At 40.9% G+C, this 24,621-nt stretch overlaps 3 protein-coding genes across 4 annotated transcripts in view; 2 read left to right on the top strand and 1 right to left on the bottom strand.

Annotated features, from left to right (window-relative positions):
• The window catches only part of ankrd11 (ankyrin repeat domain 11), a 111,786-nt gene extending 110,434 nt beyond the window's left edge, over positions 1-1,352 (bottom strand). The window contains exon 1 of one of the 2 annotated variants that reach the window (XM_088614401.1): positions 886-1,352. The gene's annotated coding sequence lies outside the window, so the exon portion shown is untranslated. The remainder of the gene's footprint in view (positions 1-885) is intronic. The other variant, XM_088614402.1, reaches the window with a different exon arrangement.
• Positions 1,353-4,015: 2,663 nt separating this feature from the next.
• On the top strand, positions 4,016-14,581 carry spg7 (SPG7 matrix AAA peptidase subunit, paraplegin). The gene is made up of 17 exons (XM_088613793.1): positions 4,016-4,406; positions 4,530-4,632; positions 5,713-5,802; positions 6,022-6,263; positions 6,987-7,126; positions 7,373-7,475; positions 7,668-7,793; positions 8,325-8,487; positions 8,786-8,959; positions 9,613-9,737; positions 10,809-10,911; positions 11,161-11,271; positions 11,661-11,776; positions 12,580-12,736; positions 12,985-13,148; positions 13,455-13,532; positions 13,642-14,581. The coding sequence occupies exons 1-17, from the start codon at positions 4,152-4,154 to the stop codon at positions 13,849-13,851; spliced, it is 2,460 nt and encodes an 819-aa protein (XP_088469919.1). The 5' UTR covers positions 4,016-4,151; the 3' UTR covers positions 13,852-14,581.
• Positions 14,582-15,444: 863 nt separating this feature from the next.
• On the top strand, positions 15,445-24,383 carry ist1 (IST1 factor associated with ESCRT-III). Its single transcript, XM_088613734.1, has 10 exons — positions 15,445-15,595; positions 17,205-17,396; positions 17,928-18,108; positions 18,478-18,565; positions 18,932-19,015; positions 19,308-19,418; positions 20,148-20,339; positions 20,566-20,679; positions 21,347-21,398; positions 21,908-24,383. The coding sequence occupies exons 2-10, from the start codon at positions 17,309-17,311 to the stop codon at positions 22,066-22,068; spliced, it is 1,071 nt and encodes a 356-aa protein (XP_088469860.1). The 5' UTR covers positions 15,445-15,595; positions 17,205-17,308; the 3' UTR covers positions 22,069-24,383.
• The last annotated feature ends 238 nt before the right edge of the window (positions 24,384-24,621 follow it).

The raw sequence follows: 24,621 nt of genomic DNA, 5'->3' as shown, positions 1-24,621 counted from the left end.
GCCAGTTTTTTTTTTGCTGCTCCAAACAAAAACTTGAGGTTTAGAATTATAATTTGGGTGAAGCAAACCGTTCATCACTGCCTGTGTCTGGACTGAGCCAGCGATACGCAACGTGGTAATACAGCACTTCATTATACTTTCAGGGGAAGAAAAAACTCCAGTTTCCAATTAAAGCACCAAAATGCACACGCACATCCTAAAATGTAAGAGTACAAAAATACCCAAAGAAAGAGGACAATTCGATGTGTGATTATCAATCGCTAAGGAAAAATATTTGCTACAAACCTCCCACAATTACCTCTCACAGAAAAAGGTCGAGATTCAGGATTACAAAAAAGCTCGCACAATACTCAGATATAAACTCACACAAATAGCTAGTAAAGCTACAAAGTAGGTAGTTGCACACTAAGCATTTGAACAACAGTTAAATTGCAAAACATAACTTTAAGCCTTGTTAAAAAAAGATCTCTAAAAATAGTTTATCCTTTATATATGTAAGAAGGGGGAAAACAAATTCAAATCTTATTTTTTGGACAAGTGTTCCAATATCACATCAAGCCACCAACCAGATAAATGTTTCTAAAATGTTTGGCCAAATGCAGGAATCAATACAAAGACTTAAAAAAAACTGCAGCTGGTCATTATGAACATTTTACTCGTGTTTTGATAACAATAAATAAATGTATCACATTGTTTTATAAACAACCTAGCTGGTTACACACGTCCTGGGAGAGAAGCTTATTTTTTTTATAAATGGGAACTAAAAACACGAAAGCTACGTTTTGAAGGTCTGTGTGGTATCATTATGCAACAGCACAGTTTAAAAGAAACCAAAAGCCAGAATCTGTATTGTGGTACAAGCGAAAACGGAGAAGAATTGTTTACCTTCGCGAAAATCTTTACGGCGTCTCCTCGCTTAGTCTCGATACTCCAGTCCTAGGCTTGGTTTTCCCATTTGAGGCCTTGCTACTCAACAGACTACCGTCCGGAAATATCCGACAAAGCAACACACATCATACACACCAATACTGTCTCTTAATTCCTGAATACCCCAGATCGGAAGGGAAAAAAAAATTCGTGCCTCCTGTCGTCGCGCATATAAAAGGTCTAGGCGCTCCTCATTTTTGCAAACGATGCATTACGGAACAAGTGACGTTTGTCTTTAAATTGAAAGCTTGTTCAGTTTTTCTAAATTTTTAGCTTTATCTTCAATCCCCCCTACTCGACTCCTTACGAACGGTTTCCAGGCGGCCTTTGACTTCGACTGCGTTGCTGACGAACAAGGAATGAGGCGGTTTGAAACGCGGAAGCCGATAGGCTGTGAAATGTGGGTGGTTGCTGGCCTGTGTGTGTGTTTTGGAAACTGACGCCATTCCGGCTCACCACGAAGCAGCGTCTGGTAGTTTACCAACGAATTTAGGATCCAAAATGGCGGCGGGAGGATTATGGTTTCCTAATCTTATTCCATTCTTTTAAATTGAGGGGGAGGGTAGCAAAAAAAATTGAGGGGGATAAATCCGTTTAATAGGAGGCCAACGTCGCAGGGCAGTCTGAACTATAGAGACAAGGATAAAAGGAAAAATACGATTGGCTCGACGAAAAAGCTGTGGATTCTATTTTTTTATTGGTCCATCTTTACACAGTGTCATCAGTATGACGTGCATCTAAACAAACCTTTCATTATTATTTTTAATCTGTAACGTCTTTCCTCTTATCGTTTGACTGCTAAAAGCTTATCTTTAGTCAATTGTTCGCTTTTATAGCGGGGTAATGGGAGTGCTTTCCCAATCCTAACATAAACGGATAACGAGATAAACACCGATTTGTTTTGAAGAACAATTTTGCAATGGATACAAATTGTTCCGATAGCTATTTTTTTTTTGCTAACGTTACCAAATTAAAACGTTTCTGTGCAGTGCAAAGTGTGAATTGCTTAATTACAAAATATTTTCTGTGTTAGAGATTGTTTTCTTTTGAACAAAACTCGTCTAGGTAGAACTTTATTGAGACTGACGCATTTCTGACATGTTACTATGCAGTTATGCACATTATAATTTTAAAATGATTTTCTTTAGCATGAAATTGATTTGATTATATATTGCACCTCTCAGTTTTGATTCAGTGATTTAGAGTTATTATCAGTATAACACATTTTTTTCTTTCATTGATTGTTGAAATTCCTGTCCCTGAGTAATGTCATTAAAGTAAATCATTTGCCCTTTTTTGTAAGGTGACATGTAAATCGTTTTTCAAAGTATTTCGTTATCCTGTCGTTTCACAAAGGACCTATTAGCAGAGGTGATACGGTTCTAATATTGTAATTCAAAATATAATGTTCATTTGTTTTAAGTTTTGCCACAAAGTTACACTTCCAAATCCACAAAAATATTGTTGCAAAATACATCTTTTCCTGTATTTTTTCCTTTTAGAGCGTGTTCTGTATGCCGAGTCTAGAACTTTTTTAATAAACAATAGCAAATTGAAATAATACACGTGGCGTATTTGTTTCTCTTCCGTTATCAAAATCGGCTGCGTTTTTAAGTTTTCCTTTCTGTTGCAGTTGGTCATTAAAAATTATAAATCCGAAAAATTATATGAGTATTAGATGTATAGATATCCTTTGTACACAGCACACTCTACCGGTTACAAGCGCAAATAAAAAGCAAAATATTAAATTGCTACCCTGAATATATGTATTTTATATAGGTAGTTTTAATTGTTTTTAGGCTTTAATAAGAGGCAAACACTCACGCCTTCCCACAAATTTTGAGTTTATTTTAGAAATATATATATTAATACAGGTCTGGTATTCCCTAACACTTTTGTTGAAAATAAACACTTGTATTTTTTAAGTGTTGAATTATTTGTATAAAAAGTGGATTTGTTTGATTTGTTTATACGTTTTATTGAAGACTTTTTATCCTTTCAGATATGAAACATGCTACTATAAATAATACTCTTACGATACTATGTAATAATTTATTGAATCACGTGTAATGCAGATTGCTCACAAGTCTTGCGGCCAGACGCGTCAGCTGTACTAAGGCCTATATATAGGAAATAAACCACTGCATCTTTTTCTGTAGAAGCAGCACATATTACTTTTATATTTTTTCTGCTGAATGCAATTTAGAGATTATATAAACACGCACTTGTTGAAACTCGTGTTAACACCTAAATTGTATGCAGGGACGGCAATATTCCTCCGAAATTTCTCTGTAAAGCCTGTTGGTAAATAACGTGAAGATGCACACGCTCAGAAGGGACAAAAAGAGCTATTTACACCAATAAACATATGGCAGAATAGTATTAAACCTGTATAAAATCTTTTTAGATTTGTGTGTTTCGGAACTCTTGTTTATAGCCTGAATAATATATTTCTCACCATCATCGTTTTTTGTTGTTGTTGTTGAACACTTTCGATGAGATCTCAGCAATTTAAACAGTGAATTACCAATCAATTGCACTTAAAAGCCTTTGCGACTCCCATACAAAAGATTGAAATGAAACAAAATGAAAGTATTTTTTTTACAGTTTTCCCCGCATTGCGAGGTATCTGAGGTTTAAATCATGAAAGAAAAACAGGAAAATTCGGGAACCTCAAGGAGTGCTAACCTCAGATGACAATATGGCATTATAAAATACGGAGACACAATTGTACAAATTTATCTTCAAAATAAAACCCCATTGCAATGTGCGGTCTTTATAATAAAAAGAGCTTCTGGTGTTTCTAAAAAACACTCGGAACTGTTAAAATTCCTCTCGCAATTTCTCTATGAACATGGCGACAAAATTTACATACAAAATGACTACATGACCTTTAACCTTTCTGTTTATCTCAACGACACGTCCGGTGCTGATGACATCACAAGGGTTAAAGATCATTATAATATATATATATTTTTTTAAGTAGATCTTTCAAAATAAAAAAAAGCGAAAACCAAATTTTTAAGAAACTGGAACACATTTAAAAATACACTTCATGCTTTCAAGCTTAAACTGAAATATAACGTAGAGAGGTGAAAGTTCACAAAAGGAGAGAATGTAGTTGAATAACAGCGTTGCCTGTATGTTATGATCTGACGTATGCTGCGATTTATCAAGAATCACAAAAGATCTTATGATATTTATTTAACGTTCAAGAAATAAAAATGGCTGCATCGCTCTTGCAGTTGAATGTTAAATCTTATAGAAGCATTACGAGTAGCTCGTTTTGGTGTATTTCATACCGGTACAAAAACCCCACTTTGCGAAACAGCAGAAAACTTCATTTGTCTTCTCATAATGTTATGAGTATCATAAAGAATGAAAACCCCTGTGTTAACTGTAAACTCCAGAGGAGCTCAGAGTTTCTGTCGTCTTTTTCCAAGGAACAGCTTCGGCATCTCAACACGGGGATTTTAAAGGTACAGCATTTTTTTGTAAGTTATTAATAACGAATGCTTTAGTGTTGGCTAAATCTGATCTGGTGAAAGAATGTATGAAGTCTTGACAATGCACTCTTATTTGTGCTTTTTTTAATTTTACAGAATATCCTCCACAGACCTCTCAGTCCAAGGCTGCACGGGTTACCCAAAATCTTATTTAGAAAGCATTTAGTGAAGAACCCAGTTGGACTCTGGAATATTTTAGGTAAGGTTGTTCCTGTCAGTCATGTCTCCTTGTCTGTACTCTTGTAATGTGGAATATGTCTGAATTGCTCTGCCTAATACTCTTTTTTTTTTTTGTCAGAAATCCCTTTGAATTGTGCACTCATTTAGAGAGATGTGGGTGGGTTAGATGTTCATGCTGTTAATGCATTCAAATGTAGCAATCTGTGTCAAGTGAGATTTACAAAGTAGAGTCTGATGATGAATAATTCTGGGCAAGTTCTGGTCCTTTCACGCAGACGGTAGTGTTCTTTAACAGCCCAAACTGTCCAGGTATCTGAGCACCGAAGAGAGCTGAAGTTCAGATCAGTGGAACTATATCGGTGAGCTTTTGTAAATCCAGCAGGCAGTTTGTGACTCACCTATGGAAACGCTTTGGTTTAAAAACAGCCCTATTGACTTTTATGGAGTTTTTTGTCCACATTTCAGTGCTTAAGAGTGATAAAAGCTGAAGAAAGTGAAAGAAGATACAATGCCTGTGCTCTGAGAACTCAGTAAATAAATTGTAGTGTTTGTTTCTTGTGGATAAAAGATTGCCAAATAAATATTTTTGTCTTATGCTTGTGCCTATTCTATTATTTTTCTACTACACACTTATTCACAGAAGACAGATGAGCCACACTTTTCCTAACAGTGAGGGGGCATGGCTATTCAACTCTTAATTGCTAGTATTCGAGCTGGTGTCAAGACCAGATTTTTAACTTCTGAGTAAATTAAATCAATAAGATAAATCTGATCTCCTGTTTCTAAATTTGGTGCCAGACCTTAGGCTAACCCTGTACAACCCTTCCTTCCTTTGCTGTTGCTCCACTGCCAGAATAAACTGGCTCTCCCACTTGTAGCCACCGGAAGTTGAAAATGCCCAAGGAGTTGGTTAACGTGTGAATGTACAAAAAAAGCTGTAGTATGATACGCTCTCGTGAATCTGAACTTGATGAATTTGGGCTGATTCACCCTCAATGTGACTGTTTCTAGAAATTCTAAGTGATATTGAACGTGTCAATAAAAGACGCAGCTGTCTCATGAAGGAGATTCCTGATGCTTTTATGTTTGATATTTTCAGGAGCAACAAGTCATTTCAGCACTTCCCAGTTCAGACAAGATAAAAACAGGCATGATGGAGCCAAAGGGAAAAGCCCAGAGGAGGACGAAGGTAAAGTTTCCTGCCTCCCCCTGAGGACCACAGGAAAACAACTCCCTCTTTGACTGTCTGCCTGACAGGCTGAGTTAAGGCTATTGTTCTGTTTAGCCCAACTCCGCCACTTCAGCCAAATTCAGAATTTTACTCATTCCTGGATCACGTATGTCACACAATAAAAAGTGCAGGATTTTGAAATGGCTGCAAGGTGAATATCTGTGCCGTTTCTTGCAGAGGAGAAGAAGCGCCGGGAGCGCGAGGACCAGATGTACCGGGAGCGCCTGCGCACCCTCTTCATCATCGCCGTCATCATGAGCCTGCTGAACTCCATCAACAGCAGCGGGGGCAACATCTCCTGGAACGACTTCGTGCACGAGATGCTGGCCAAGGGGGAGGTGTCCAGGGTGCAGGTGGTGCCGGAGAGCGACATCGTGGAGATCTACTTGCACCCCGGAGCCGTCGTCTTCGGCAGGCCGGTGGGCTCCCGCTGTTCCGAGAGTCTGATTGCACTGCTCCTGGCTGGGCGGTAGTGCTTTCTTACACCTGCTGGAATTGTTGTATGAACTGTTACAGAATTTAACTTTTAACATGCCCATTATGCCCCATCACTGAAGGGCTGATTCAAATTAGAATAAACTCACACATCATCTCACAAGGGGGCAGTATGGTGGCGTAGTGGTTAACATTGTTGCCATGCAGCACTGGGACCCTGGGTTCAATTCCTGGTGTGCAGTGTATGTGGAGTTTGAATGTTCTCCCCCCTGTTCTCGTGGGATTCTTCCAGGTGCTCTAGTTTCCTCCCACAAACCAAAGACATGCTGGAAGGTGATTGAGAAAAGTGGCCCTGATGTGATTGGGTGTGTGTCTGCCTGCCCTGTGATGGCGCCCTGTCCAGTTCGTACCCGGCCTTGTGCCTGTTGATTGCTGGGATAGGCTCCGGCTCCCCTTGCAACCCTGATTTGGAAGAATTGTTTAGAAGATGGATGGATGAATGGATGATCTCACATATTGTTTGTAAGAAGAGATCCCATTTAGTGGCATGATTTGTTCTGACGTTTTGGAGGCCACCTTGAGATGAAAGCTCAAGGAGTTCTTCTGACACTGTTTGTCATGCTAACGAGTGTGGAAGCACATGGCCAGGGTGCTGTGCGGCAGCTGTCTGAGCTGCTCTGGTCCTGATGATGCCTCTGCCTTCTCAGAGACTGGCCCTGATGTACCGGATGCAGGTGGCCAACATCGACAAGTTTGAGGAGAAGCTCCGAGCCGCAGAGGAGGAGCTCAACATTGACGCAAAGGACAGGATCCCCGTTTCCTACAAGCGCACAGGATTCTTTGGAAAGTGAGTACAGAGGGCCATATCGAAGGGAAGAAGCTAAATCGTTGGCCTGGCTTGTTCAGAAGAAGGAATGCTGCCCTTCAATACTTTACAAAAATGAAAATCCAAGGGGCTGTACTCATTAGGCATGAGTTCAAAGTACTGAGAATAATGGGTATCAGATCTTATCACGTTATAGATGGGGAGATGTCCAGTGTGTGTTTCCTGTTGGAAGCTGTGTAGATTCATGCTTGTTCTCTCTTGATGTAGTGCTCTGTTCGCCCTCGGCATGGCGGTCGTAGGGGTGGCGATTCTTTGGTACATTTTCCGTCTGGCAGGGATGGCAGGAAGAGAAGGTGGATTCAGTGCCTTTGTAAGTATGACTGCTGGGCGGTGGCCACGTCCTGAGTACACCTATAGACATGAGTCTACAGCGGAGAAAAAATGAGTTTACCGGTAGCAGAAATACGTAACTTAATTTTGCCTCAGCGTTTTTAGTTTCACAGGGCTAAAAAGGATCACTTTCCCGAGATTTTGACTCTGGCTTGTAATTCTTCATGACCAGAACCAGCTGAAGATGGCTCGCTTCACAATTGTAGATGGCAAGTCTGGTAAAGGCGTCAGTTTCAAAGACGTGGCAGGAATGCATGAGGCTAAGATGGAGGTGAAGGAGTTTGTGGATTATCTCAAGGTAAGGAACTGATATCTTAAGGCATGGCTAAATCAGGGCTAAAAAAGGAAGATGATAAAATGTAGTACAATAATACCTTGGGTAAAAAGTGTGCGTTTTTTGTGATAACACTTGGTTATCGGAAACGTCATTAGCAGTGATGGAATAAGTAGGAGGAACAGGTGAGAAACCTCTTCACTGATCTGATTCTGAGAATGCAAAGAAACACAGCTCAGCTACATGTAGAGTGTCCATCAAAGTTTTGTTCATTCAAATCACTTTTGTGTTTTTCTAAAGAATGATTTTGTTGTTGAAGGAGCTTTATTCCTAGTGGTTTAATTAAAATGAGGTATTATTGTACAATTGTCCTGTAGTGGCAACGTTTTCTAGATAAAGTAGTGGGAAATCACACACTAAAGAATAAAATAAATAAGGGTAAGAATAAAAAGTGTCTAAAAGCCATGAAGAAAACACAATCAAGTGCAATAAGGCCGGATTATTACAGCCCATGGGACAGCTGTGAGGCCCGACTGTTAGCGCTTTTCTTGACAGAACCCAGATCGGTACCTCCTGCTTGGGGCCAAGGTGCCGAAAGGCTCCCTCCTGCTGGGGCCGCCAGGCTGCGGCAAGACTCTGCTGGCCAAGGCCGTCGCCACGGAGGCCCAGGTGCCCTTCCTCGCCATCGCGGGGTCGGAGTTCGTGGAGGTCATCGGGGGTGAGATTTTGTTTTGCCCATTCTAGAATGCAAACTGGAACACTGCTTTCCTGCAGAAGGTTAAAGAAGTATTTAGTGTCATTGGTAGCAAAATACAAAAAAAAATGAGACTGTTTCCAAATATATTTGGCATTTCTTTTGGTTATACAACATTTTGAATGGACAAGTTACCAGGTACCATACTCAGGCTCTGAAGTGAAGGTTTACAGGTGACCCGGCGGCAGTGTTTGACAATGACTTGCTAAGCTTGCAGAAGGACATTGGGAACGCGTCACAGCAGCTCTTGTTGTCCCTGCAGGACTGGGAGCTGCCCGGGTGCGAAGCTTATTCAAAGAGGCGCGCGCCCGCGCCCCCTGCATTGTGTACATCGACGAGATCGACGCCGTGGGCAAGAAACGCTCCACAAATATGTCCGGCTTCTCCAATACTGAGGAGGAGCAGACCCTGAACCAGCTGCTGGTGGAGATGGATGGTGAGTTATCTCAGCAATGGCGTTTTACGGACACTCCTCTTTCCCATGCCTCTGCTGGTTAGAGATCAGATAAAATAACGTTTAAAGGGGAACTGCAAGAGTAAAACCTCCAATGTACTGTATATCATGAAATTTCCAGGTAGGCCCAGTGGTACACTGTGATTCAGTGAGGCAACAAAACGTCCAGTGACATGAAGCGACCCTATTACATTGTAAACAGGCAGGCTTGTGAATACATCTCTTTTAATCCAATAGAAATATTGTTCTATATATTTGGTAACTCTGCATACAGGTCACATTGCAACATTTCTGCGGTGAATTGTCATTAGTTGTTACAGTGACTAGTGAGCAGGAAGGGAACTCTTGCAAATTCTCACTCTCACCCGTGGCGAAACCAGCAGTTTGCGACAACATGGCAACCATACAGTACTTTCATAAAGTTCACAATTTCTTGCTTAATTTGGAATTTATCAAATATATATATATATAAAATGTTGCAATACCGTCAATTGATTTATTTTGTTGCTGAGATTTAATAACCAGTCTGAGAAATCGGGACTGCTGTAAGTAAGAAAACAATGCCGATATTCTTTTTCAGCATATATTTATGCCAAAATCATGAAATACAATTTTCTTGTTGTTTTTTTATTCAGGAATGGGGACCACAGACCATGTGATTGTTCTAGCCTCCACAAACCGAGCAGATATTTTAGATAATGCTCTCATGAGACCTGGACGGCTCGACAGGCATATATTCATTGATCTCCCCACATTACAGGTACGGGAGAGCAGTTTTCAGACAATGAACACCCGGTTATTACAGAGTATCAGAAGAACCGTAGTACTTCCACTTGCAGAAAACTTACAAGACCTTATCGGGAGAAAAGGACAATCTTTTATTCTAGCCGGTATAAGGACATTTTACCGAACAGACATGACAGTGTCAAATTAATTTTTGTTCTCCTTACCCACCCTTTTGCTTCATATTCCTGCACCCACTCTCTCATCCTCACCCCCGGTAAAGACTCCACAGCAAAAAAAAAAAAGGGAAACAGGGTACTGCTGGGATAACTGTCCCATTCTCATCTCGCAAAAGAGCCAGTGTTACACGAGCCGCACGAGGCTGTGCTTTGTCCTGCTGGATTCTTGTCATGGCAGGATGAGCCCAAAGGAAAGAACACATGTGAGGTCCCAGGACTTGATCAGTGTAGCATCATGCAGTCATGTTGCACTCAGTCACTCTGGGCCAGATCAGACTCGGACTTTCCTGCAGGACTTTGCAAGGAGTTATAACTAAGGTGTCCCAGATCATGGCCTAACATTGTCATTGTATTGTCTTGCCAGGTTAGATATTGCTGTTTACCATAGGATCACAGGACAAAGAACAAAAGACTTATGTGACTCTACCTACGCTTCAAACCTAAAAGACAAATTGATGTGTAATTCTGTTAGTTAGTTAACTCATCAAGAAGGATAGTGACAATACGCTGACCTAGTCCAGCTTCCAACATACTGTTGGCTCATAGGCATTGTTAGGTTAATAAGAGAGGTCTGTTGGTTACTTTTCCTAATTTTCACTAGGCTTGACATTCAACGGTTTAAGCTGCCTCTTCAAATAGCGTGATTTAGTACTTATGCAACAGTCAAAGTCAAGTTGAGCATTCATGGTCAATCATGATTAATCAATTACAATTCTGTCAAAAACATTTAAGAAATATATATATAATTAATATATATAATATTAAAATGATCAGTGTCAGAACACCTGTTTTTATAACTGAGATTCTGCACCGTGCTTTGTAAACATATCCCTGTTTAATTGTCCCTGTTCATGTGTCCCTCGTTTCAGGAGAGGAGAGAGATTTTTGAACAGCACCTGAAGATCCTGAAGCTCACACAGCCAGCTAGCTTTTATTCGCAGCGATTAGCTGAGCTGACTCCCGGATTCAGCGGTAAAAACCGCCTTGCACTCAGCCACACTTCCGCCTGCACCAGTCCAGCGCTGAGGCCTCATTGCAAACATTAAATCTAACTGCAGGGCATGTACATGTCGCCAGTCAGTTTTGAAAAGCACTGCAAAAAATGTGAGCTGACTTCTTAGCGCACAATTTATCATTTTGAAAACAGTGTGAAATTTAAAGCAAAATGCACTCAACCTTTTTTCTGTTTTGCATATTAATGGCTCTGGGTTGGTTCTCAAGGAGCTGACATTGCAAACATCTGTAACGAGGCAGCCCTGCATGCAGCACGAGAGGGCTACAAATCCATCGACACCTTCAGCTTCGAGTACGCAGTGGAGAGAGTCATCGCGGGTGAGAATGCATTAAAAAAGCTTAAACATTGTACTAATTTTCATGGTATACATGCTTCACAATCACCAGTTATGCATTCATTGAATGAAACTTGTAAGTTATAGTAAGTATGTTTATTTGATATGTAGTTTGAAGTTGTAGCCAACATTGAACACAATTTTATGGACTCGTTTGCTGTATTTGTATTGTTTGGAGACGGTTGTGGAGGGCAGGAATTAAAATGCAACAGCAGGCTGCTAAAAACAATCTGGAATAAACCAGCCACATCGTCCCAAACTGGTTAAACCACAGAGCCTGTGCTTTCAGAAATCAAGCTACCTGCCACATAGCCTGATGCTCTGAAGAGTTCTCAGAGCAGATGGCTTTGATTGTGCCTGTATTATATTTAGGAAGTGTTAAGAAGAGCAAGATCCTGTCTAAAGAGGAGCAGAAGGTTGTAGCTTTCCATGAGTCGGGTCATGCCCTGGTAGGCTGGCTGCTGGAGCACACAGAGGCTGTCATGAAGGTAACCATCCTCTTTCTCTCTCTGTCTTTGTGTGGCTCTGATACGTAGTATTCACAAGATTAAGAAACACATACTGTAAATTGTGCACTTTTTCTTTATTTGATCCTTTTTAATGTGGTAAGAGGTGGCTTTGTGAGTATGCTACCATCTTGGCTAAAAACACAAGCCTAATTCTGTGGCCTTTGAAACAAAGCTCACGGGTGCAAACACTTTTAAATCTAAGAACAGGAGGCAGAGGGAGCGTTGTGGGAAAACTAGCTCTTTACCATCCATGTCACTGAATCTGTTTTCTAAAATGACTGGAATATAGTAAACAGCATAGATGGGCTCAGTGGCCTCTTCCCGTTTGTTCATGTTTTTATGTTCTATAACCACATGTGTCACTTGAGAAAGAAATTCTCAGTTACATTAATTATCAAGACAGAACCCATTTATAAATAAGGGCATTCTCAGCAATGTTTCATTTAGGATGTGAAACCAAAGACCTTCAGTACAGCATCCATTGTCCTAATCACTATTCCATGCTGAAGTCTCAAAGTACATTTCCACAGATTTACTTCTCCTGTAGCAGAAATGGTACATCTTACATGTCTAAATTAAACCAAACCAGGAAATTCACTTAGAAAGAGAGCACAGACTCTGATTTAATTGGTCTGTAGCTGGTTAGACCAGCTGCTTGTACAACCTACTCGTGTCGCCATGTGGTAGGTCTTTCATGTGTCTCTACTTCATTCACAAAGAGGAATAAGCAGATCAGAAGTCACTCACCGGTGTGTGTTCTGCTGTTGGATGTTCCCTGCCAGGTGTCCATCGCACCCCGCACCAATGCTGCTTTAGGGTTTGCCCAGATCTTGCCCCGTGAGCAGTTTCTCTTCACCAAGGAGCAGCTGTCTGAGAGGATGTGCATGGCGCTGGGTGGACGGGTGTCCGAGGCCATCACCTTTAATAAGGTCACCACAGGTACAGTAAACAGCTACGCACACAAACACACTGACGCCAGCATATTACTGTGACGTTTTTCCCATCTAATAGTATTCACTGATAAAATGTGATGATGAGAAATAAAATGAAAGATCCTGTGCTGATTGCTGGAGCTCTGGAGAACCTACAATGGGGGAAAAAGGCCTAGAACTCCAATCCCAATGTGTCTGTGTACAGCACTGCTGTACTGGGAGCTGTGTGCGTGATGGTTCTGGTGTGTTTTCCAGGTGCCCAGGATGACCTACGAAAGGTGACCCGGGTGGCTTACTCCATGGTGAAGCAGTATGGCATGGCGCCCAGTGTGGGCCAGGTCTCCTTCCCTGAGACTGAGGAAGAGGGGGCTGTTGGCCGTAGACCCTTCAGCCAGGGTCTGCAGGAGCAGATGGACCATGTGTGTATGGGGCAGAGTGCTCTGCACCTCCATTATACAGCTATGATATTTCTTCATCTGTGTTTCTTTCTTTTTCTAATTAAATTATTATTTGACCTACCATATTAAAAGTACGGGTCAAAAGGTGCATGTTTTTATAAAGAGTCTAAGACTATTTGGGACTCTACATTTTTTAAGAGAGTTAATAAGCATTTAGTACTCCACATGAAGAGCCAAGCAAGGTGTTAGTTGTGAGACTTAACAATGGAACTTAAGTTGATTAAAAAACTAGAAAACTCACCCCATAGTTGTGTTCTGGTCTTGTAGGAAGCCAAGATGCTAGTAGCCCGTGCATACAGGAAGACGGAGAAGCTGCTTCTTGACAACCGAGATAAACTGATCATGGTAAGGGCTTCCCTCTGTTCTCTTGTTTTTGTTTCGTCTTAATTCACAATCCAACGGGAGTGAAGTGAGTTTGGCACGCGTCCATGTGTGTGGGTCTGTGTGTTCGTAGCTCGCCAACGCACTACTGGAGAGGGAGGTGGTGAACTACGATGACATTGAGGCTCTGCTCGGTCCCCCGCCCCATGGGCCCAAGAAGATGATCGCCCCGCAGAGCTGGATCGAGGCCGAGAAAGACAAGCAGGACACTGGCGAAGAGGAGCCGCGCAAGAGGAGACGGCCCGCCCGCAAGGAAGAGGACCACGACCTGGGATCTGTCTGAGCTCCTGCCCTTCAGCACTCTCGCTTTCTGAAACCTCCCTGGTGCACGCAGGCTCCTGTCGGCTCTGCACCTCTTTCACGCACTTTTGAAGCTGGTGGAAACTAGGAGTTTGAAAACCCCTTCGGAAACGGGCTGCATCAGATACTCCTGTTCCCGTGTGTCAACTCCTGTCCCTCTGTTGACTTTGTTGTTCACTTATAAAGCAGTTAATACCTTCACAAACCATGCTGCTTTAGTCTGTGATATCTAGATGCATAAAGAGGTTCACTTCTTGGCACTTAATTTTATGCCCATCGTGATTTTGCTTCTGTGACTTGATTGCCATCATATTATTATTCTTACCATACAGTCTCTTAGGCTTGAATATCCCAGGCTTATTTATTAAATGAATTCCTCTTAGTTGAGGTTCCCTCGACTGTATGAATATTATCCAGTGTATGGATTGTAGAGTTGTTAAAGATCAGTTGGAGATACTACTGACATGTCTTGCAATTTAGTTACCGGAACTCTGGAAGTTGGATGCAGATGTTCTCCTTTGTTTTGAATCAACTTGAGGGACATCTGGAAAAAAAAAACCTTTATAATACAACCTCTGTTATTTTAAGAATCAAAAAGAGGGTGTAAAGATTCATTGGTTGATAGTTGGTTTGTATATTCCACTGTGGCAAGGTGCAGGTGGAAGTGTTTGCTGTGTTGGAGAATCCTCACAATAAAGAGACTTTAAAGTCAAGGCTGGCCTTTGCTGTGTCCATGTGTGTAGCTGTGTGCAGAGCAAATGTTTCCTATGTAAGGTAGACATTTTCTTCTGAGAAGTAGAGAACTGAAAAACAACAGCAAGACCAGGTAAAGTAGAGACATTTTGTGTCATATCAAACATGCTTTAAAAACTCCACACCTGGGGTCCCACACAGAATTAATTCTATCATTGGCCCAGGAAGTACATCAGAGCTCCGTTGCAACTGACACCCTTGGAGTCTTCAGAATATAATTTAAAGGGTTCGATCTTATTGATGTCTTGTTTTGTTTTAATTGTGGGGTGATTGAAATGTGTGTAAACTGATCACACAAATTGTAACGTTTTGTGCTTGGTGCCATTGTCGTCATTATTCTTGTGGACACCAGTGGATTCCAAAGGGTTTTAGAATCAGTGGGAAAGTTATAAAAATAAGTTGAAAATAAACCACTGCTGTAAATCACCAGCAGAATATCAGTCGATCCATTCCATTCCATCCATTCTAACAATTAAGTTAGGTGCTACAACACAGTCATGCCAAATCCTGAGTCTTCTAATGCCAATGAAAAGGGAGACACCTAACAGTTTCTTATAATTTTTAACTCTCCTAGCGTCGAATTTGTACATTTTCCACACGGTTTTTTCAGGTTACTTTTCACATGATAGAATTAAATACTCTTATAAAACGGTTAATACCTCGCAGTGAATTTGGCTCCTAATTATTTTTGAAAACTTTCACCGTTTATGTTAAGTAGATTAAAAGTTAGTACAGTTCTTAGTTATTGGAGAAAGCTATAAAACTGTCGTTGCTATTTATATCACGACCTATCAGGCCGGTACAACCCATGAGGAGAGGGAGGTGACCAGTCTCTCCAGTTAATCTGGGAGCGCTGCGGCCCTGCCCTCCAGTGTGAACGTCAGACGCTACGTAGCGCATTTTGCGGAAGGGAAGGAGATAAACACATTCAATACTGACCTGCATTTAACGTAGTTTTGGACCCAATCCGGTAGGTAAGGGAATTACTTCTAACATTTTGGCTCGGTGTGAAAGTAGACTTTCGTGTTCTTCGTACTGGGGATACCGAAGGTGCAATTTGTTAACAGTCGAGGGAAGGAATTGAACCACTATCCCAGAATGTCTCGATGTGCGTTTTTCTTCCTCCCTGTGTGTTAAATTAATATTTACTTCCTGGTGCGGATTGTCTATATATATATACACACGTCGTTTTTATTATAATGGTTTCGAAATGTTTAACCTTCATTTAAAAAAACAAAAATAAACTCTGAGCAAGGCCCCCCGCACCAATCATTTCGTTTTTAAGTGGTTTGAGTTTGAGATTCCGATCAGCCCTAGCAGCTAACAAAAAGAGCCGAAGTTACTGGCGTATCATCAGATCGGTTTCTTTGTCCTGTCTATTCACAGCGATTTCATTTCGTCCATAAAAAATATAAAGTAAAGACGGATCCGGTCCCCCCCCCAAATGTGTTTTTCTACTAGATCTCATTATTTTGTCATTGACACTATAGTTGCTGCTGTAAACAGTAGCTAATGGCTTGATAGTAAATGTTACGGACTTCGGTCTATCAGTCGCTTTGTTAACGTTATTCCTTCTGTTAAACAAAACACGAATACAATTATTTGAATTTCTGTTTCATATAATCGGGTAATAGGCATATTAGAATCCACATGTATCAAGATGCTTGAAAGAAAAGGATAGCAGGTCGAACAATGATAATCTAATACTAATATTTAATCTAATACTAGTACTTTTTGTTTACAAGGCAGCACGGTACAGTATTTAAATACGCTTCAACAATTGTGACTGGCCAGTTTATTTCAAATGGGGCCTGTGTGCGGTGTGTATTGACATGGGATCAGTGTGAAATGTCCGCTCAATTCAATAGTGTGACCTGGCCTCTTCCATTATAAACTGTGCTGATGTCATGGGTTCTGAGCATATGATCAGGGTGACGCAATTTCGAAAGTATTAGCTTACGTCCTACCTCCTAAATGAAAAGCATCGTCATTTGGGTTGTTATCTTCATATTTAAACCCAACACAGTTTTAAAAGAACAATACGTTAAATTTCTATTTCCATTTTTTTTAGCACTTCATTCATTGGTATGTAATGAAGTGCAAAGCCTTCCTGCAGTCCCAAGGAAGGTTTGAATGTGATATTTTTCCTTTGACCGTGCATAAAGTGTTGCATTATAGTCCAGTTGAATTATAGTACAGCAATTGCATTTCCATGAGGCAGATACTTAATTTCATTCAGTAGCTTAATTCATTTAACATTCTGGTAATGTAAATTCCTGTAACAGTGCTGAGTAATGACTGTATGGATTTATGTATTTTATGTAATGTTGTATTTCTTTTTAATGTGATCATTATGTGCTGTTCATTTGTTTGTTTTTTTGTTTGTCTATCTGTGTATTAAACATAGCTACTTGGACACAAAAAAATTCAGAAAAATCAGACAATAAAGTATATTGTATATTATTTGTATGGTATTGTAAAATATAGCTTTTGAGTTTAGGCATCTTGGAGCTTAGTAAAGCTGATGCTGGTGAGTTATGCAGAATGGCAGGTGGTCTGTATTTCACCTGCTTTTTGCTTCAGGACCTCAGTGTGTACCAGACCGCAGGGGTACCACGGACAGGTTGTCTGTGAAAACTGCTGTAAGTAAGCGCCGACTCCTCCTCTGCTCACAAGAAGCTGCCATCATGCTTGGCGGTGGATTTAAAGCAGAGAGGCTTCGTGTCAATCTCCGACTGGTCATCAACCGCCTGAAGCTCTTGGAGAAGAAGAAAAGTGAGTGCTGTCTCTCCGCTCGTCGTTTCTGCCCAGCCTGTTTTAAACTCCGACTGTAAGATAAAGGAGATGATGTGATATCGGAGGTTCATACATGCTGAATCAGGAATACACTTGACTTGGACAGGAAATGTGTACATGTAAATAGGCTTGTCCATTTTTTCTTGGCAAAAATACCCCACACACCTAACCTCTCTTCAAAAACATTATTTTACAATTGATTGTGTAAATTGGTGGGTCTTATTTTAATTTCCATATAGTTTACTGGCAATTTCCTACTCTCTGTTAAAGTAAGCGGATGGGCACTTTGCCGTTTTCTGCTGTATCCTTAATATAGTTACAAGAAGGTATAAATGGCAAATTACAAGTCCTACTGAGAGACAATTTAGCATTATTTTGTTCAGCACCAAATTTCTTCTAGTAAAGATATGTGTGTGTGTGTGTACAAGTAAAAAAAAACGCAGGAAAAACAAATATGAAGATCTTAACAGCAGCCCTAATGCAGTCTTTGTCTGGGATGTCCGTCTGCAGCGGAGCTCGCTCAGAAGGCCCGGAAGGAGATCGCCGATTACCTGTCTTCGGGGAAGGATGAACGAGCGAGGATCCGAGTGGAGCACATCATCCGGGAGGACTACCTCGTGGAGGCCATGGAGATCCTGGAGCTGTACTGTGACCTGCTGCTGGCCCGCTTCGGCCTCATCCAGTCCATGAAGTGAGGGGCCGCCCACTCCTCCCATTTACCCCAGAATCCTTAGGGATGCAGGAGCAGAGGTGACAGGTTGAAGGGTCACGAGTGTAATCTTTATCTCATATCATCATTGTTCCTGTGCTTATTCTGCACACTTTAAATCTGCCACCTCTTTCAGAATGTAAAACTCAACAATAGATAGAAACGTGCACTTCCATGTTCTTTTTGATTTTTTTTTTCAGCTTTTTAACAATTGGGCAAAACATTTTTCAGGAAGAAATGAAATTTACAGGGGGCAAGAGAGCACTACTTGTGTGTGAAGTTGCAGTGCAGGAATGAACTTCTGAATTAATTCTTCTCCTGGGCCTCATTCAGCTGTCATGTTGTTCGCAGGGAGCTGGATCCAGGCCTGCAGGAGGCAGTGTCCACACTCATCTGGGCAGCCCCCCGTCTGCAGTCAGAAGTGACTGAGCTCAAGATGGTGAGTAGCACCGCCTTAGTGTTTCGAAACAGATATTACATAAAGCCAGAACTGTGTGTATCACCTATTCTTGAATGTGATTTAGTGCAAAGAAGGGTATTCTGACTTTCACACTATATAAATATGACCTAGAGTGGGTATGTATTATTGCATTGTGTTATTGTTGAAAGATGATAAATTATATTGTTCAAAATTAATTCTACGTAAGAATCCTTCCAAGTGCGGCATCTGTTGTCTACACTGTAGCGCTTCTGAAGGAATTTTTGAAGATGCAGGAGTATCAGTTATAATTGAATTCTTTTTTTCCCCCCACAGTGAGCTAAAAGGGAGAGAGGAGTCAGCTAATTCTATCTGCTCTTTATACAGGTCTCAGATCAGCTATGTGCCAAATACAGTAAGGAATATGGCAAGCTGTGCAGGACGAACCAAATTGGAACAGTCAATGACAGGGTAGGCCCATCTGAATGCCACATTTCTGTTTTTTTTACTCATCATTTTACAGTTTTTATAGTTAGATGCCTGTACTATAAAACAGTCTTAAGAGTGGAATATTCAGAGGTTAATTGAGATGCTTTTGCTCTGCCCTGTTGCTTCCTGGCTTGTTTATTTCTGCCCAGAACAGAATGGTTCTACATTTAATAGTGCTTAGTATTTAATGTTTTAGTATTTTTTCTTTGTTCTTCATATCCTAAAACCCTGGAAGCCTCACTGATGAAACTCATTTTTGCTTTACCTCCTGCAGCTGATGCACAAACTTAGCGTGGAGGCCCCCCCTAAGATCTTGGTCGAACGCTACCTCATCGAAATCGCCAAGAATTACAATGTGCCGTATGAGCCCGATGCCATTGTGCGGGTGAGAGGCCAGGGTTTTCTCTACCTACTTGTGTAGCAGGAGCCTTTTTCCTACGTTTCCCAAGGTTTTTCTGCCTGTGCGGAGCCGTGATCAGGCTGCTGTGTGGGCTGCAGCAGAATGGAAAGACTACATTTCGGCCTGTCCTTATCGATTGCAGTTTGTCTTGTATTAGTTCAGATTGACTAACAGGACTCCATATTGCAGATATATTAGGTCATTTGTATATGTCGGGGTATAAGGCGTACAGGTGAGAAGAGGGGCAGTTATTTAGTCTCATGTATACTTCTCAGAAACTCAAGAACAGTAAGAATCTTTTGAGCTGGGGTGTTTAACCGTATTGAAGTGAAGCTGAGAGAATAGAGTAGAATGGAGTACAGGAATTCATTGCCATATGTACATTAGAGTTCTTATTTGCGCCGATCTCCCAGGACATACACAGTACGACAGACAACACCACACAGTGTAGACAGCACGATACAGAACGGTGCTAAATAAACCAGAGCAATACATATGTTGTAACAACCAGAATAATAGTTATGTGGTAGAGAACAATAAATATGTGGTAGTGAAAATAACATGGTAGTCCAAGTGCAGAGCGCAGAGGCGCACAGTTAGCTGTTAAGGATGTGCCCTGCCGTAGCTTGGAAGCTGTTCTTAAGTCTACTGGTGCGAGGGGGGTCCGTGGGTGTGCAGACTGTGACGTGCTGTGGTACCCTGCTTCCCCTACAGCCAGAGGTCTGCCCGGGAGAGGAAGCCGACCTTATCGAAATGGGCAACGATAACAAGAAGCCCGGGGGTGGAGGTGGCGGCGGCGGCGGCGGCTTCATGGCTCCTGCCGGGACAGTGCCCATGCCCATGCCAATGCCCATGCCCATGCCTTCACCTCATGTTCCCTTCAACTACCCTCCGCCCAAAGGACCAGTAAGAACGCTATTTTCTTTGCTTAGAAGTACAGTAAGAACCAAATTAATGAAATGCTGGAAGTCCTTCAAATGTAGTTCCTTTAGCTAGGGGGTCTTTGTCATGTAGGGTAGTAGAAACGTGGAACCACAAGGAAAAGACCCCTAACTCGTTCTTCCCTTGACCGATTGAAAATGTTACCAGCTAGCTGCTTTTCCTGTTTTCATGTTTCACGCTTTGTGTGCAGGAGACTTTCAGTGGCCCTCCAGTTGGCACCTACGATGCCTTTAACAACTTCCAGCCCCCAGGGAGAGGTGGGCAGCCTCCACAGTTGCCTAGCTGCCCCCCAACCTATGAGTCTGTAAGTGTGCCACCCTTCTCCCTCCTTCAGCCTGACCGACAGACAACCGGCCAGCTCAATTCCCAGGGAAGAATAGTTTTTTATTGCTTCCATGACTGCTTTGCGCTCAATAACATCGCTACCCAGCTCTGTGCCTTTGTGTCACAACATGCCACCCCCCCGAGGAGCCCGGCATGTTAGAATAATTGTCTTTTTTTCTGAAACACACTAACCCCTTGTTATGTATAGCAATCCGATCTCATGTTCTGTGTTTTAACTTTATAATTTCAACCCGCAATCATGAAACTTTTTGTAGTATTGTGGTAAATTGTCTACAGACAGTGCAAAAAATTCACAGTCGCATATTGCTGTGTTTGGTTGGCCTGCAAATTGAGTGCTCTACACAGAGTAATCCAACAAAGGTTTAATTACCCATGAAGGTTAATGTTTATGTATATATATTTGGTTCATTCCATATAACTATATAAATATAACCACATTAATTGAACCAGTTTTTTATAGACTTCCATCTGACAGTCTAGTGCCTGTCTGTAGAAGAGTACTCCTCAGTTATTGCTGTGCTTTTTACAAAGGCATGCATTGGAATGTTCACTGCATTAGAACGGGGTGAGAAGAATGTGGCAGTCTTATCTCCACATACACGCTGATCTGTGTTTGTCTTTCCTAGATCGAGGAACTTGGTTTTAAAGCAATATCTGATCCTGCTCCACAGGTTACTGGTAAGTTTAAGTTGTTGACTCGTGGTGCCTTCTAAACTGCTTAAGTGGTTAAATCAGCTGAATTTCGGGAGGGATAACAACGTCAAGTCAGTCTTTAAAAATGAGCTATGTTTACCTGTCGTCAATCTCCGACATCCCTCCTCTGCCCTACCTCCACCTTGCAGCTGCCCATGGCTCTCTGAATGGGGATTGAGCCCCTCTTCCTATGGCCCTCAAGCGGGTTAAGCCAAACGTTTCTTGCCAAGTATTCCAAATATTCACAAAGCATTCAATTCTTTGATGTTGGCTCTAGTGAAATACATGCTGGAGTGCAAGTATGAAGAGGGGCAGCATTGGCGAAACCCTTATTAATTCGTTGGCACAGAAGCCGTCGGATTTTTTTTTCCTCACATTTTAGCGGCTGCTGGTGAAACTGTGGAAACAGTCGATCAGCATTTGTTTATGGGAAGTGTTAAATTATGATTTCAAGTGAGATGTACCATTTCTGTAAGGACTCTCTTCCTCTTTAGGGCCCTCCAATAAGATGTACGACAACTCAGGCCTCCCAGAACTCCCCTCTGTACCTGACACACTTCCTGCCTCATCGATTGGTGGAAATGCAGCCCCCTCTGACGACATCGACTTTGATGACCTGTCGCGCCGCTTTGAGGAGCTCAAGAAGAAAACCTAAACGCCACAGGGCTCCCTGCCTGTGCTCTTCTTTCACTACAGTTAACAGGAAAAGCTAAACCCCTGGAGAATAGGACACAAATGGTCTTGCGGCAAATCTTTGATACCTCTACTGTTTGTTACAGATCCCAATATTATTTCATCTTATTAAAAAACAAAATTCTGACTGGTAGGGAAGTAATATTTGAAGGCACGATTACTCTGGGAATGAATACGCCATTGATTTTATAGATAAAGGAATGCATAATGGGGAAAAAACCTTGTAAACTTTATTATTACCAGTGTTTAGTCAGAACTCAAAGCTGCGTCTAAACTGATATCTCACAAGAAGCCTTTTTCTAAGTACTTTGGATTAATCTCTTTTTCGATAGCATTTGGTGTTCTGTTTAACAAGTTGTACCACCTGTTGTGTTTTGTTAGAAGATCACAGCATGTGATGAAACCTTGATTGTGTGTTGACACTACTAGGAATATAAAGCAAACCCTGCTGTCTGAGCAGCGCAATAACTCCTTCACCTCTCCTGTTTCATCTCAACCCTGGTTCGGAAACCCTTCGAACAGAGAATGCACTAATGGATTTCAAAGGTTAAGAGCGCCATTAGATACGTTTTTAAAGTATATGTTATGCACACTTTTTTAACGTGGTATCTTGTTTTGGTCTTTAGTTTATTGTAACAAAAATGCCATTATGTTTTGCATTTCTCTCTGCTGTGAAAGGCAGTGGATGTGATGAGATGCTGGGCAGGACAGATTTTATCTCTGACAGTTTTCGCAAAGATTGCATGTAATGATGTGGCTTTTGCCTAAAGAAAGGGTGGCAGGACAGCACAAGGCGCAGCATAGTTTAACAAGCTACGGTATGTGTTGACAAAATAACAAGAAACAGGCCTTGAGCGCTAGTTTTTCTGAAACTCTTCAAATATGGAGCTGTGACCTTTCCAAAAACTGTTCAGATAGCTCATAAAAAAATTCAGAGAATGTGGAGCTCTTAAATTAAAGAAATTATTGCTCATCTCTGCTATTCTGGTTTGAAAATCAGTGACAGACATTTCAAGTTGTTTTTACTCATCTGCAATGCCAAAATGAATGGTGATACTATATCAGGCTCGAAGAGCCATTTAAAGACAAGCTTTGGCAAAGCCAGGTTTGTGATCCTCGTCTTTACCTGAACGAAATTCAAAACTCCTAAATAAAACCAGTGCTGCAGAAAAGACATTATGGGAGTGGGATTATAATCATATGAAATGCGGGGTGTTAATTCCTGATTCATTATGTATATAATCAAGCATGGAAAGGTATTTAGCTGAACATGTATTTTTAATTTGGTCTGAAAATCATTCAGCTCAAAATGGCAGTTACAATTGATTTTTTTTTCACCTGAACTCCCAGGGTCTGAGTATCCTTTAAGTGCAGAAACACACATGCTCTTTTGTCTTATTTTTAAGCATCTTGCTTTGTTTTTTAAAATAAAAAAAAAAATCAACTACCGGAGAAAAGCAGATATTTGATATTGGGATTTTTCAGTTTCAGCTAATACCATAGACAACTCAGAATTTTGTAGTCAAACCTCACAAAACTCCACATATAGGGGGTAAAAAAGGATTAATTTTGTGTTTAAAATAAATCTGATTTAGCTTTGTCTAATGTGTATGTTTATATATCTGCTTTATATTGCCTTAGTAATTTTCCTTTAACAGTGGCCTTTACTGTGTAGTATGAGGTCAGTAAACGTACATGGAAGAGGTGCTGATGGTTTCTGTTATTGTGCAGGTTATGTTGTGTTTTGCTTACTGATGTATTTATTTTATTTCAGAATTTTTGTTAACTTGTTATTCCAATTTAATTAAAGGATACGAATTTTTCTTTTTATCTGAGGTCAACACGATTCTGGCATTGCAAGGTGATGTAAAAAACAAATTCCTCTTTCCTTAAAAGCCTGAAACATTGACTAAGGCTCCAATATAAGTGATAGACTGGTTCACATGTCCTATTATGCTTCTGATTTCCCAATTCATCATAGGGCTAAAGCAAATTCAGTCATTTCTTGCTACGTGTAACTTTTCATTCACACTTGGCTCATCTGTTTTACATCCAGTCTTCCACTTGTCTTATGGTCTTGGGATTTAAAAGCACACTCCTGCTGTTGTAATTATAACCATCTTAATGTAATTTGTTTTCCTTTTTGAATTATTGTAGTGCTTATGAAGGTTAGGTATGATTCCATGTAGTGAAAATATATTTTACTGTTAACTGACAACTTTAAAATATTTTTTTTCTTGGTTAAAAGTGGTATAATAAATATATTTCAAATATTAATATGAAGAGGCCTGATCTGTTTCTGAAGAATTTCACTCTTCTGAAAGGTTAAAAGGCTGTGCCAAAGATGTAAGCTAGATTTTTAAAATCCAGATCTTTTACAGTTTAAAAGCTGGTGTCTTATAGGAAGAAAATCTTCTGTTCTTTCAACACTTGTGGACTATTTAACCATAACGAAACCTTTCATGTTCTGAAAAAAGATAAAACAGCCCTCTCATAGCTCCGATAATTATACCAG

The sequence above is a fragment of the Lepisosteus platostomus genome, chromosome 20, assembly GCF_059453375.1.
Source record: "Lepisosteus platostomus isolate fLepPlt1 chromosome 20, fLepPlt1.hap1, whole genome shotgun sequence".
NCBI lineage: Eukaryota > Metazoa > Chordata > Actinopteri > Semionotiformes > Lepisosteidae > Lepisosteus > Lepisosteus platostomus.
The sequence above is the reverse complement of the archived record's forward strand: the minus strand, read 5'-3'. Positions and strand labels throughout refer to the sequence as shown.

Excerpts from the sequence above, each read along its gene's own strand:
- ist1 (XM_088613734.1), top strand. The coding sequence starts at position 17,309 with ATGCTTGGCGGTGGATTTAAAGCAGAGAGGCTTCGTGTCAATCTCCGA. Across the intron at positions 17,397-17,927 it reads GCTCTTGGAGAAGAAGAAAA|CGGAGCTCGCTCAGAAGGCC; the intron begins GTGAGTGCTGTC and ends GTCCGTCTGCAG. Across the intron at positions 19,016-19,307 it reads TTGGAACAGTCAATGACAGG|CTGATGCACAAACTTAGCGT; the intron begins GTAGGCCCATCT and ends TACCTCCTGCAG.
- spg7 (XM_088613793.1), top strand. The coding sequence starts at position 4,152 with ATGGCTGCATCGCTCTTGCAGTTGAATGTTAAATCTTATAGAAGCATT. Across the intron at positions 4,633-5,712 it reads TGGACTCTGGAATATTTTAG|GAGCAACAAGTCATTTCAGC; the intron begins GTAAGGTTGTTC and ends TGATATTTTCAG. Across the intron at positions 11,777-12,579 it reads ACACAGAGGCTGTCATGAAG|GTGTCCATCGCACCCCGCAC; the intron begins GTAACCATCCTC and ends GTTCCCTGCCAG.